Raw genomic sequence first — 12,556 nt, 5'->3', positions numbered from 1 at the left:
GGGCATGCTAACATGGAGGCCTGGTGGCTCAGGGGCTGTGACAGTTACACAATCTCTGGTCAGCTTGAGCAAAGGGGTGTCAATCAGGTCATAGCCAACGAGGCCAGTGTGGGCATGGCCTTCTCCTGAGGATTCTGCAAACTCCTGGAGGGGGGACACACACACACACTCTCTCTCTGACTTCCCTTTCCTGCTGTTGAGACACTCAGAGAGCTGGAGGAGACAGTGTTGAGATGCTTCCACTGCCACTGGATCCACAAGACCTTCTACCCCCACGGATCTGTGATCTTCCTGCAGTCGGCATCATTGCATGTACTGCATGAGTCTAAAGAGGGACTTATGGACTAGATCTGGACTGGGCTGGGAAGTTTTTTCAATCTACCATTGCTCTTTGATACAAAGCTCTTTCTTATACACATGATTGTCTATGAATTTGTTTCGCTAGTCAACCTGGACTAACACAGGGGCGGCACGCTCACCTGCTCACTGCAAGGCAGGTGATGTGAGCCCCCCTAGGAGTGCCCCGGGGTCAGTCGCTCCTTCAGAGATGACAGCCAGGGACACCCAATGCCTCTACGCTGTCACAGTGGGTCGCACCTAACCACACGACTGAGAGTATTAGGAGCCCAGTCGGGAAGGGGACTTGGTGAAGCGCTAGTGCTGAAGTGACCTCTGTTTTGGTCCTGCAAGACCACCTGGAAGACCACAAGCGGCCCGCTGACCCCCAGACAAGGGTCCCGCCTTCTCCCGAAACGGACACTGACATCTGCTTAGAAGGCCCTCCACACCTCCATGTTGGCGAAGACTGTGAGAGATCATTGAAGGGAAAGCAGATCCATCTTGGAGGCTGTCCAGCGGAGCGTTCCTTGGACTCAAGGGTGGAGAGACGGTGTCTCACCTACTTTGGACCTGTGATCGGGAGAGACAACTAGACCGACAGACAGCTAAGCAGAGAAAAGATGGGAGTGGTCAAGGATTTCATTTTCCTGGGATGCACAAGCAACACCCAGTGGAATCCAGCAATCCAGAGCATCCTGCAATGGGGCACATGGTGGTTAAAAGGGTCTGTGTCCAGTGTTAAGGAGCCAAGAGGTCATGTTGAGGATTCAGGTGCGCCTGACCCAAGCCACGGTCTGCTCAATTGTTTCCGATGCAAGGGACGCTCAGACAGCGAAGAATGGCGGCATTCCGAAGACTTGATGCCTTCGAATTGCGGAGAACGGTGACTGTGTAGCCATGGACTGACTGCCGGGAGAAAGAATGCGCTTGTCTCCAAAGAAGTGCAGTCAGAAGGAGGAGGGCAAGACTTGTCTCCCCGACTCTGGACATGTGGCCAGGAGAGACCAGGGCCTTTATGCTCCAGAAAGCAGCGGGTCCGTGAGAAAGAGGACAAGCGTCCAGGAGATGGACAGACACCGTGGCTGCAACCCTGGGCTCTGACGAAAAGAGCCCGCCCAGCTCCATACCTCTCCCCAGCCCGTCAGCCCCTGAGGTCGAGAAGGTGGACGCTGACAGCACGCGCTTAGTACAAGGGGTTTATTTCTCTTCGGGGCGAGGCTACACAGGTAGGTAGCAGCTGCCTGCACACCTCACTCCATCGGGAGCCACGAAGGAGTTTTAGTGCCGTTTAAATGCATTGCAAGCACCTCCTCTAGGTGCCTATGACGCTCTGTTAAGAAGCATCCCCGGGGGGTCGCAGGACTCCCTGCCTGCCACGTGCTGTGGACAGACACAGGGCGTGTGTCCAGGGTGAGGTGGGTGAGAGACGGGAGGGGAACCTCGCTGCCAATCTTGCCTGGAGGAAAAGCGGCCTCACTTTGCCTCGGGGTGGCCAGTGGGGGAGGGGTACCCTGCTGCAACCAAGTTGGCAGGAGGCAGGAAGCACCAAAGACCCTGACCCGGGCAAGACAGGGCTGGGTGGGTACAGCCGGGGCCTGGGACACGGCGTGGTCGAAGAGGTAGGGTAGAGTTTCCTGCTAGAACCTCTGGTGCCAAACGTGCTTCAAGACAAAGAGGAGGCGACAGGTGCTCTGGGCCTTGAAGCTAGACACTCCCCACCTCCACCTCGGGCCCCAAACTGGCTAGGGCCTGAGAGGTCTGCCAGGAACAGAGTAGTGGGAGGGAGGGCCTGCATGTGCCGTGGCATTGTTCTTTGGCAAATCTGTGGCCGCCACATTCCAGTGAAAGAGGATGTTATGGGGTTTGTACGTTTCATGGACACCCCATGACAACCTTCTAGCCAGCCTCCATGGTGGGGCTGGAGCTGCAGGGAAGGTGGGAGGAATATGTGGTACTGGGAGGGGGGCGGTTGGCAGTGGAGGAGAAGGTAGAGGAGCTGGATGCAGAAGTGGTGGTGGAGGTGGTGGTAGTGGAGGAGGTGGAGGTAGTAAAACAGGATTAAGGGAGGGGGAGGGAGGGGACCAACCCAGCCTCGACTGAGCAGCAGGAGCAGCCTGGGCCCTGCAGCCCCTACAGTCTCCCTGCCAACAGGATAAGGCCAAGAGCCTGGACTTGGGGTCTTGCAAACCCTTAGGGGGTGAATGCTTTTTAAAAGTGTGTTCCTTTCTTCAAAAAGAGGAAAGAAGTGCACATGACAGGCTGTGACTGTGGTCAGCAGTTGGTGGACAATGGAGCAAACAGAATTCTCCCATGAACTTTTGAAACCCCCCCCACCCTATTCCCCACCCCCATCTGTGTGGCTGAACGCTGCTTGGCCATCATGGATGGTAAGTGAAACACACCCACATTTAACCCCCCCACCCCCACCCCCCAAAAAAGTGTTAACGCTGTTTTCAGAGTGCCTGTCAATACCTGAGACCCCAGAGCATCATTTCCAGGACGGAGGGGAGCTGATAAAGTGACAGAGGACAGGTGAGACCCGCAGGTTGGCACCCCCACCCCAACCAGGGCTCATTACAGACCCCACCAGGCACCGGCTGTGTCCCCACAACCCTGGAACCAGCGGCCTCCTGCTGAAGCTCCCCAATACCCGCTCTGGGACCAGGAGGGTCCAGCTGGCCTGGGGACTCTGATCTGGGCAGTATCCAGTCTCATCGCCAGTGACAGCACCTCTGGCCAGGTGGTCAGCAGGAAAGCGGCGCCCACTCAGGCCCCTGTGCTAACAGGAGGCGGGGTCCTGTCGATGGAGTCCATTTGAAGCTCCTTTGGTGCCCAGCCAGGCTTCTGGAGCCAGGCCCAGGCGGTTTGGAGACGGCAGCTCCGGGAAGCCTGGCGCCTGGTGGCGGTGGACAGAAGCGGGCAGGCTGCCCGTGTCCTGTGTCTCCGGCCTCTGCGGCTGTCCTCGGCGCTCCCCTTGGCAGCAGAAGCCGCCCTCCACTCCTGGCTCGGGTTTCTGTGAGGCCGGAGGGGGTGTGCTTAGGCAGGAAACTCCGTCCCGTAGTGCCTCAGGTGCTCATCTGCCACGGACAGGTAGGTGGCCCTCATGCTGGGGGAGTACTATGGGGAGAGAAGAGGCGCCAGTCAGCACAGAGGACCTCGTCACAGGGCCAGACACACTGGACACTGCAGTAAGAGACAGGGTGATACTGAGGAGAGAGAGCCAGGCCTGCCACTACTCCAGCCCAGTACGAGTTTTAATCTCAGCGCCCCGTGGGACTGGAGGTGGCCCTACTTGGCAGGTGACTGAAGTGAGAGGTCAAGGCTGGGGAGGTGGGAGTATCCCTTGTTCCACTCCCAGCTTAGGCTGATCACACATCCAGCTTCTAGCCTCAGAGGCCAGGTACCCTCCATGCCCAGGCCCAGGTCACCTTGCACTGGAGCCTGCAGGGGTCACCCATGGTGCAGACCGCGATGCCCTGTGACCTTGACTGAGGTATAAATGCCCTTGACAGCCCTCAGCAGAAAAGATGGCGGCGATGCCACAGAGCCCCGCCCACCACAGCGGAGCTTCAGAAATCTGGGTGGGTGGGGGCTGGGAGGGCTGCTTCAGAGGTAGGCAGGCCCCAGCCCAGGCGCGCTTTCTAGAATTCACAATTGCGAGTCGTTCCTAAAGCTCTTCAAGCTATTCCAAGAGGCCACTCTGGAACCCCAGACCAAACCCATCGCCATCGAGTCCCTGCAGACTCCTAGCGGCCCGACAGGACAGGGCGATGGGACAGGGGATGACGGCGGCGCTCCTGTGAGTTTCTGAGGCTGTGACTCTTTATGAGAGAAGAGAGCCTCCTCTTTCTCTCTTGCAACAGCTGCTGATTTCGAACTGCTGACCTTGTGGTTTGCAGCCCAACATGTAACCACTACCCTCCGGGGCTCCCAAGCAACCCACCCTACCCAGGGTTTCTGAGACTACAATCTCGATAGAAGCCGGGACCCTCCTCTAGATGTCTCCCAAGAAGCGGCCGACGGGCTTGAATAGCCTGGTGCTTTGCTGCAAAACCCCCTGTCCACTGTCCGCTGGTCCATAATTATCCAAAGCTGATGCTTAAGCCACACCACCACTAGGCTCTCCACTGGATGCGAGGACCGCGAGGACCGACACAGTAACCCTGAGCTAGGGTCCTGGGGGCTCAGTGGGTGGCAAATTAGGCTGCTAACCGAATGATCGGTGTCTCAAAGCCACCAGCTGCTCTTTGGGGAAAAGATGAGGCTGTCTGTGCTCCTAGAGCAGCAGTTCTCAACCTGTGGGTCAAGACCCCTTTGGGGGGGCCCGAACGACCCTTTCACAGGGGTTGGCCGATTCATCACAGTAGCAAAATGACAGTGATGAAGTAGCAACAAAAATAATGTTATGGTTTGGGGGTCACCACCATGTGAGGAGCTGTGTGAGAGGGTCTGGGCATCAGGAAGGCCGGGAACCGCTGCCCTAGAGGGTCACAATCTCGGAATCCCACAGGGGCAGGGTGACTCTGATCTGAGTGGGAATCGACTTGCTGGCAGTGAGTTTTGATTAGTCAGGGAACTGGTTAGAAATGTAAACCTAGCCCTCCGCCCCACCCAACGAGCCTTCCAGGGGAGCAGACAGCTTCCCCCAGGTTCTGGGAGATGGCCGAGGAGCCCTGGTGGCCCTGTGGTCACGCGCTGGTCGGCTAACTGCAGGGTCTGCCATTCCAGAAGCTCTGCTCTGTCCGTCTGGTAGGGCAGCTTGACTCAGAGTCGGCTGGAGGGTGGTGGGCTGGGTTTTCTGGAGGAGGGCTTCTTCCAGGAAATTCCAATTCAGTGAGTCAGGTCCCTGTGAGGGCGCCTGATAACAGTCTGGATCTTCTCCATCAATGGTTTAGGAGACAGCCTGGAGGGATGGGTGGGGTCTTGTGGGGAGACTCCTGGAGACTACTCATGGAGGCCTAGCTCTGGAACCAAACACTGCTGGACACCCCATCTGTCCCAGAGATGGAGCTGGGAGAAGGAGGTGCTGACTGATGACATCCGGGTGGGTATGGTGCAGGCTGGGGTGGGCAGGGCCAGTGGAGCGGTCCTTTCCAGCCTCTGGGCCTCCTAGGTAGCAGCCGGACAAAGTGGGCGCTGCCTGTGGCATAGGGCGGGGCTCCCCTGAGGCTGGTGGGACCTCACAGCCAACTTTACCTAAGCAGGGACTGTTTAGAAAAAAAACAAGACGGAAAACACAACTCGCTGCCAGTCCATCCCAACGGCATTTTAATGCTTGGGAGGGAGGTTTATTCGGTCTTCGGACAAGTATGGGGAGGGGGCTGTCTGTATCCCAAACAAACACCCCCCCACTGCCATCGAGTTGATTCTGGGTAGTCCTGCCTCTGTGCGTTTCCGGGGCTCTTAACTCTTTACAGGAGTAGAATACTCCTGGCCTCAAGATTAGCAACCCGGAGGGAAACCTCCGTGCCACGAGGACCTCCAAACAGAGAGTAGTCTCCCAATCACACTCGGCCCTCGGTTCCCCGGCTTCTGACTTCTGTTTGGTTGGGATGAAGGTTCAACCAGAGCAGCGCTGGCGGGAAGAGGTTCAACCTGCCCACCCTCCCTCCCGGGGACCCCAGAAAGGGAACGGGTCAGTGCGCGTCCACGGCACTATGTGAGGGGGCAGGCTGTGCCCGGGGTACATGCACCCAGGAGGGAGGAGGCCTGGGAGGCCTGGGCAGAGCCGGCCAGTCTGTGTGGTGAGGGCTGGCCCCTACCCTCTGGATGCCAGGGACAATCCCTTGGCAAAATGTCCCCAGACACTGTGAATGTCTCTGGTGGGGGACAAATGGCCTCTGCTCTAAGGAGGAAAAAAAAAAGCCAAAAACTCACGGGTAGGGTCGATTCGGAGGATTCATGGCCACCCCATGGGCTGGAGTAGAACTGGCCCTGTGGGTCTCCTAGGCTGTAAATCTTCATGGAAGCGGCAAGCCTCATCTTTCCCCAGAGGAGAGGCTGGTGGTTTCGAACAGCCGACCTTGCACTTAGCAGCCCAACACGCAGCCCGCTAGTCCTCCAAGGCTCTGAGGTACAGCTCAGACGTCGTCACCTGCTCCTCAGGCCCATGAAGGATCGTCCCTCAAGGCCCCAGAGTCAGGTGGCAGCTTTCACCCCCACCCCCAGGTCCACGCTGGTTCTCAGGATTATGGCATCTGGTAAGCTGGCTCTGTGGGTGCCTGCGAACATGTGAGTCTCACTTGGTCTCTGTCCAGTGTTGGCTGCCCCCTCCCCGCAAAGCCACCCTCTGGATATGGCAGGTGAAAGGTGTCCCACCTACAGCGACTCAAGGGCGCCTTCCCCGACAAACACCTGGCTCAGGCCTCTGCTGTCACCGCCCTCACGGACTTCCGGCCTTGTCTTCTGCCCCCACCCCCTCCCCCGCTCACTTTCTGTGCAGATGCCACATACACGCCAGATCCTAACCCACGGCCACCAGGTCTGTTCCCACCGCACCTGCCGGGCCATCGGGCTGCCCCCCAGCATTTCCTGAGTCATGGCTGTTAGGGAGGCCGAGGTCGCATCACCCTCAGGGGAGTAGCTGGGGGTTCAAACAGGGCCATCCTTTTGTTTGACTGCTCAAGGCCGCACCCCCAAGGCCCTGGCCACGCAAAGGGACAAAAGAGCCAGTCAAAAACCACAGCCACGCAGCACTTTCGCAATACTGCTTGACGTGCCCGGCTTTGGAGCGATACGATATCCGTACCAGCTCCCAAAACGATATCCCTATCAGCTCCCAATACGATGGCTTTGGAAAACAGACAACACCAAACCCCTGCCGCAGTCAGCTCTGACTCACAGCATCCCTGCAAGGCTGTGTGGCGGACAGCTCCTTAGGTTTTCCGAAAGTAGCCTGCACGAGAACAGACAGCCTCGTCCTGCTCCCAGGAGCAGTTGGTGGGCTTGAACCGATGACTTTGTGGTCGGAAGTCCAAAGCTTAACCCAGGGCACCCCTGGGGCTCCTGGCCACCCTAATAAGTCCGTGTTATTATCATCCCCATGCACAGGTGGGGACGCAGAGGCAGGGAGCGGGGAAGTGCCAGAAATCATATAGGACAAGTTGGCCTTTGGCTCTGGAGGCTGACCATTGTCCCTGGTCTCTCTGCCCAGCTCTGTACCAGTCGGGATTCCTGGGACTCTTAGCTCCACCCACCCACCCCCCTTCTCAGCTTGGCACTCTCTACCCCAGGCTCCTACCCACAGCATGCTTCTAGGGGGCCCTGGCTGGAGGTGGAGGGTGAGCAGCAGGTCTGGACCCAGGGACCTGAGAGCTGGGTGAGCCCGCCCTGCAGCCCGTGGGGTACAGATCTGAAAGGAAACCATTCTCCCTGGACCTCCTTCCCTTCTCTTCAGGCAGCTTGTCACTAAGTTATTGTCTCTGCCCCTGCGGGGTGTGTGTCTGTCCTTTCAGCGGCTAAGCCGGTCCCTGGTGAAAACCCAGCCTGTGATCTCCAGGGCCTCTGCTCCATCCGAGGCATCAAAGAAGACAGGCGAGTGTAGGTTAGGCGCAGGCTCCCAGCTGTGTGACCTGCTTATGAGAGACACACGAGAAGGCGCACATTCCCTCTGCACCGGGGATCAGCCAGCACCCGAATCACCAGGGGACTCCATGAAAACCCACCCCCCTCACAGTGGTTCAGGCTCACAGTGACCCTCTAGACCAGTGGTCCTCAACCTTCCTGATGCTGCGACCCTTTCATACAGATCCTCCTGTGGTGGGGACCCCCCCAACCATACAATTATTTTTGTTGCTAATTCCTCACTGTAATTCTGCTACTGTTACGAATCGGGAGACCCCTGTGAAAGGGTCGTTCGACCCCTTTGGGGATCGCAACCCACAGGTTGAGAACCACTGCTCTAGGTCAAGAGCAGAACTGCCTGTTTGGGTTCCGGACACTGTCAATCTTTAAGGGTGTGAAAGCCTCACCTTACTCCCTCGGACTGGCTGACGGAAAGGCCCACAGAGTCACAGTCTCAGAAACCCCCAGGGCAGTTCTAGCCTATCCTATCGGGGTGCTATGAGTCGGCATCCACTCCATGGCAGGGAATCGGTTTGGATCTACGGCAAAGGAATCCCCGGCCTGTGCGCGTGGGGATGCATCCGGCTACGAACAAGAAGGTGAGACCTCACCCAGAGGCACCAGGAAGAAAGGCCTGGCAGTCTTCCCACCCACCAGAGGTCATGCGAACCCAGCGGAGCGCAACTGTCTGCTGCAACCTATGGGTCACGCAACTCAGGACGGTTACAGGGGAGCCAGGGAAATGTGAGACAGTGCTGGTCGAGTCCTCTTATCTGAGAGCCCCAAAGAACACCCCCACCTACCCCCACTGCTCTCTAGTTGATTGCGACTCTTTACAGCCATGTAGGGCAGACCCTCGGGGGTGGGGGTGTGAACAGCTGGCCTTCTGGTTCACCATGGCACCAGAGGTCCTGATCTGAGGACCACTGCCCATGTCCTCCGACCCCCCTCCTGGCCTGCCTGCTCCATGCCGCCCCCCCCACGCCACCCCCACCCCCTAGCTCCCACCCCCCCGAGGTGGGTGTCCTGTGGGTTTCAGCACCAGCGGATCTGGATCCTCCGGTTCTACCTCGGAGGAGACAAGCCACTGCGCTGGGGTTGGCAGATTTTATTTGTCATCGTCTCCCCCACACGGGGAAGGACAGAAACTTTGCCACCGAGGTCCAGGTTACCGTAGGCGGCGGGGAGCCTCTTCCGATGAGCGGCACGTTCTCATAGCGCGGGGTCCCACCGAAGAGGGCCGCCTGGTTCCTGGGGGGGAGGGGAGAGAAGGACGCTCAGCGGGGTACACGCTTCGCTACCCAAGGCTCCTGCTGGGGAACGAGATGGGCAGGTGTGGGGGGGCGGGGCCCACAAAGTGTGGGGAGCAGGTAGCTCTGACGTATCTTGGGGTGACCAGTGTGGCCATCCCTCGAGGGGCCAGAGCTCCTGACAAGGGCAGACGATGGACATCTAGTGGATGCCTTTCTGGGTGGTGGGCACCTGGAGGAGGCTAGAGGGGACGGACCCGGCGGGCCACCTGGCATGCCTGCCCCCACCCCCACCCCCCGGCTCCCTGGGCCCTCGGCCTGGCTGGGTTGGGCCGTACATGTACTCGGAGACAGGGGCGTTGGAGATGGTCTGCGCCGGGGGGTGCAGGCTGGTCTGGCTGCCCAGGCCGCTGCTGTAGCTGCAGAAGCTGTGGAGCGGCGCCCCCCGGGGGTGGTGGTGGGCGGCGATGCGTCGGGCCTGGGGGTTGAAGGGGTCTTCTTCGTCGATGTCGTTGTAGTCCCGGTCCCTGGGACAGGATATGGATAGAGGGCTGTCAGAGGCCAGGGGGGGAGGGGCGGGGCTACCAGGGGACGTGCCTGCTTTTTGGTCTCTTCCGCCATCCCTTGTGCTCTGGCCAGGCCTGTCTCTTGCAGACCCTCCTAAGGAATGGGCCTCAGCTCTGCCTGCCGCCCCCGGAATCCTCAGCTCTCCCCTTCCCAACCTCACACCCACCTCCTCCTCCAGGAAGCCCACCATCCCGACAGTGCAAACCGACCAGGCTTCCTCGTGTCCCATCTGCTCATAAGGGGCCCCGATACCACCTTGTTGGCCTCCGGAGGAGCCCAGGGCTCCCGGACAGCACTGCCTACAGCTGGCCCTTGGTGGCCCTCCCAGAAACCAAAACAATTCCCCGCTTGCCCTGCCGAGTCTTGCCCGAAAAAGAGAGCCAGCTGTGCGGGATGAGAGGTGCAGGGCTGTCACCTCTCAGCCTGGCTCTATCTTCCAACCTGCCCTTAGGGGCCTAGATTCCCAGAGATGCTCCTGCAGGAATGCCACTGGCCCAGTCGGCCCCATTCCTGCCATCGGCCTCAGAGCAGCATCCCAGGAAGGCCCAGGGTGGCAGCCCCCCACCCCCCACTTACCTGGTGGCAAAGTGCTTCCAGGTGCGCGGCCCGGCACAGATCATGGAGGAGAAGGCCAGGGCGGCCAGGAGGGAGAAGAGGCCCAGGTAGATCAGGCCCTCAATGCCATCATAGCAGACGCCGGTGAGGGCATCCAGGTAGTCCTGGGAAGGAGGGGCAGACTGTTGACTGGAGAATGGGGTACACTTGGGCTCACCCGGCCACTCCCCACCCCAAGCACCTGCAACAGCTGCACTGGCGCCCAGCACGATGGGCTTCCTGGGTTCTCCCTACGCATGTGCCGAGCACAGACTGTGTGCTAGTGTGTGTGGGCGGGGAGGTCAGTGCCAAAGCGGGCAGACACGGCTGGGGGGTGAGCTGAAGTTAAGAGAAGTCTGTCTGCAGAGCGAGCAAGGAGGAGCACGGCTTCAGAAAGGGCCAAGGGAGGAGGCGAGGCCAGACCCTCGAGGACATGTGGGGACTTTGGATCTTGCCATCAGGTGGCCCAAGACTCAGGAGGCTTGGAGGATGGAAGGGATGGAAGCTGGTGTGTGCCCAGCCCTGTGCGGCCATGTGTCCTAGGCCAGGCTCGAAGCGCAGGAGAGAGGGCGTGGGGACCAGTCAGGAGCCACGGTCAGCCAGCACCAGGGGCGAGGAGGGTGGCTGGTCCTTGCTGAGCAGTTCTGACTTGGAAGTCAGGGTCCAGAGGCAAATTGCCCCTCAACTTTCCAGCTCGGGAATCTTCAGGATCCTACGTGTCAAATCGCAACATGACACACGCAGTCTTCCTTCCCTCAAAACGGCATCTCCTCCACAGGGTGACTGTGAGGCCGTTAGATGAGGGGGGTGCTTCCAGGGGGAAAAAATCGTGAATTTTCTCAATCTTGTTTTCTTTACCGCAAGATCCAGAAAAATTAGGGAAGAATAGAGGCTTCCAGAAAAATTCAAGATAACAGCATTTTCTTAAGAATTTATTGAACCGAGTGAGCGAGTGGTCCCAAAGGGATCAGTTACCAGGCATCAAAGAACAAAAAATCATATCATTGACTGCACACCTCCATGATAGGATCGCTGAAGACAAATGGGTGCATAAGCAAATGTGGTGAAGAAAGCTGATGGTGCCCGGCTATCAAAAGAGATAGTGTCTGGGGTCTTAAAGGCTTGAAGGTGAACAAGCGGCCATCTAGCTCAGAAGCAAATAAGCCCACATGGAAGAAGCACACCGGCCAGTGCGATCACGAGGTGCCCAAGGGACCAGGTATAAGGCATCATGCAAAAAAAAACAACAACGTATAAGTGTGTGTATATATGTGTATATGTATATATATACCATATTAAATGAAGGGGGAAGTGCAGAGGGGAGACCCAAGGCCCAAGTGTCGACCAATGGAGATCCCCTCATAGAGGGGTTTAGGAGAGGAGATGGGTTAATTAGGGTGTGAGGTAGTATCGATGAAGAACACAGCTTTCCCCCGGATCCTGGATGCTTCCTCCCCCCAACTACCATGATCCGAATTCTACCTTGCAGGGCTGGATAGGACAGAGGCTGTACACTGGTGCATATGAGGGTTGGAGGTACAGGGAATCCAGGGTGGATGATACCTTCAGGACCAAGGGTGTGAGGGACGATGCTGGGAGAGTGGAGGGTGAGTGGGTTGGAAAGGGGGAACTGATTACAAGGATCCACATGTGACCTCTTCCCTGGGAGAGGGACAGCAGATAAGGGGGGAAGGGAGACTCCGGATAGGGCAAGATATGACAAAACAACGATGTATAAATTACCAAGGGCATATGAGGGAGGGGGGAAGGGGGAGGAAGGAGGGGAAAAAAAAGAGGACCTGATGCAAGGGGCTTAAGTGGAGAGCAAATGCCTTGAGAATGATTGGGGCAGGGAATGTATGGATGTGCTTTATACAATTGATGTATGTATATGTATAGATTGTGGTAAGAGTTGTATGAGTCCCTAATAAAATGTAAAAGAAGAAAAGAGAAAAAATGATTAGGGCAAAGACTGTACAGATGTGCTTTATACAATTGATGTATGTATATATATGAACTGTGAAAAGAATTGTATGAGCCCCAATAAATTGTTAAAATTAAAAAAAAAAAAAAAAGAATTTATTGAACCACCCTGAGCGAGACTTAAAACCCGAGCAAGCCGGTGTGTGTTAGTTTCCTGTGGGTGTGGCACACGTGGGCGTGTTACACGTGGAAACTGCCAGCTTCATCGGCAGTTCCATCATTCTCATCAGTTTCCCTAAATCCATCTGAGAGCCGAGAGC

At 57.6% G+C, this 12,556-nt stretch overlaps 1 protein-coding gene across 1 annotated transcript in view; it reads right to left on the bottom strand.

The window, feature by feature from the left end:
- Positions 1–2,771: 2,771 nt before the first annotated feature.
- Positions 2,772–12,556, bottom strand: part of TTYH2 (tweety family member 2) — a 44,536-nt gene continuing 34,751 nt past the window's right edge. Inside the window, exons 11-14 of the mRNA XM_075562179.1 lie at positions 10,296–10,438; positions 9,491–9,679; positions 9,075–9,153; positions 2,772–3,456 (exon numbers count right to left, since the gene is read on the bottom strand). Coding sequence (XP_075418294.1) covers positions 3,376–3,456; positions 9,075–9,153; positions 9,491–9,679; positions 10,296–10,438 — 492 coding nt within the window. The 3' untranslated portion in view covers positions 2,772–3,375. The remainder of the gene's footprint in view (positions 3,457–9,074; positions 9,154–9,490; positions 9,680–10,295; positions 10,439–12,556) is intronic.

Source organism: Tenrec ecaudatus, chromosome 10 (assembly GCF_050624435.1).
Source record: "Tenrec ecaudatus isolate mTenEca1 chromosome 10, mTenEca1.hap1, whole genome shotgun sequence".
Classification (NCBI taxonomy): domain Eukaryota; kingdom Metazoa; phylum Chordata; class Mammalia; order Afrosoricida; family Tenrecidae; genus Tenrec; species Tenrec ecaudatus.
The sequence above is the reverse complement of the archived record's forward strand: the minus strand, read 5'-3'. Positions and strand labels throughout refer to the sequence as shown.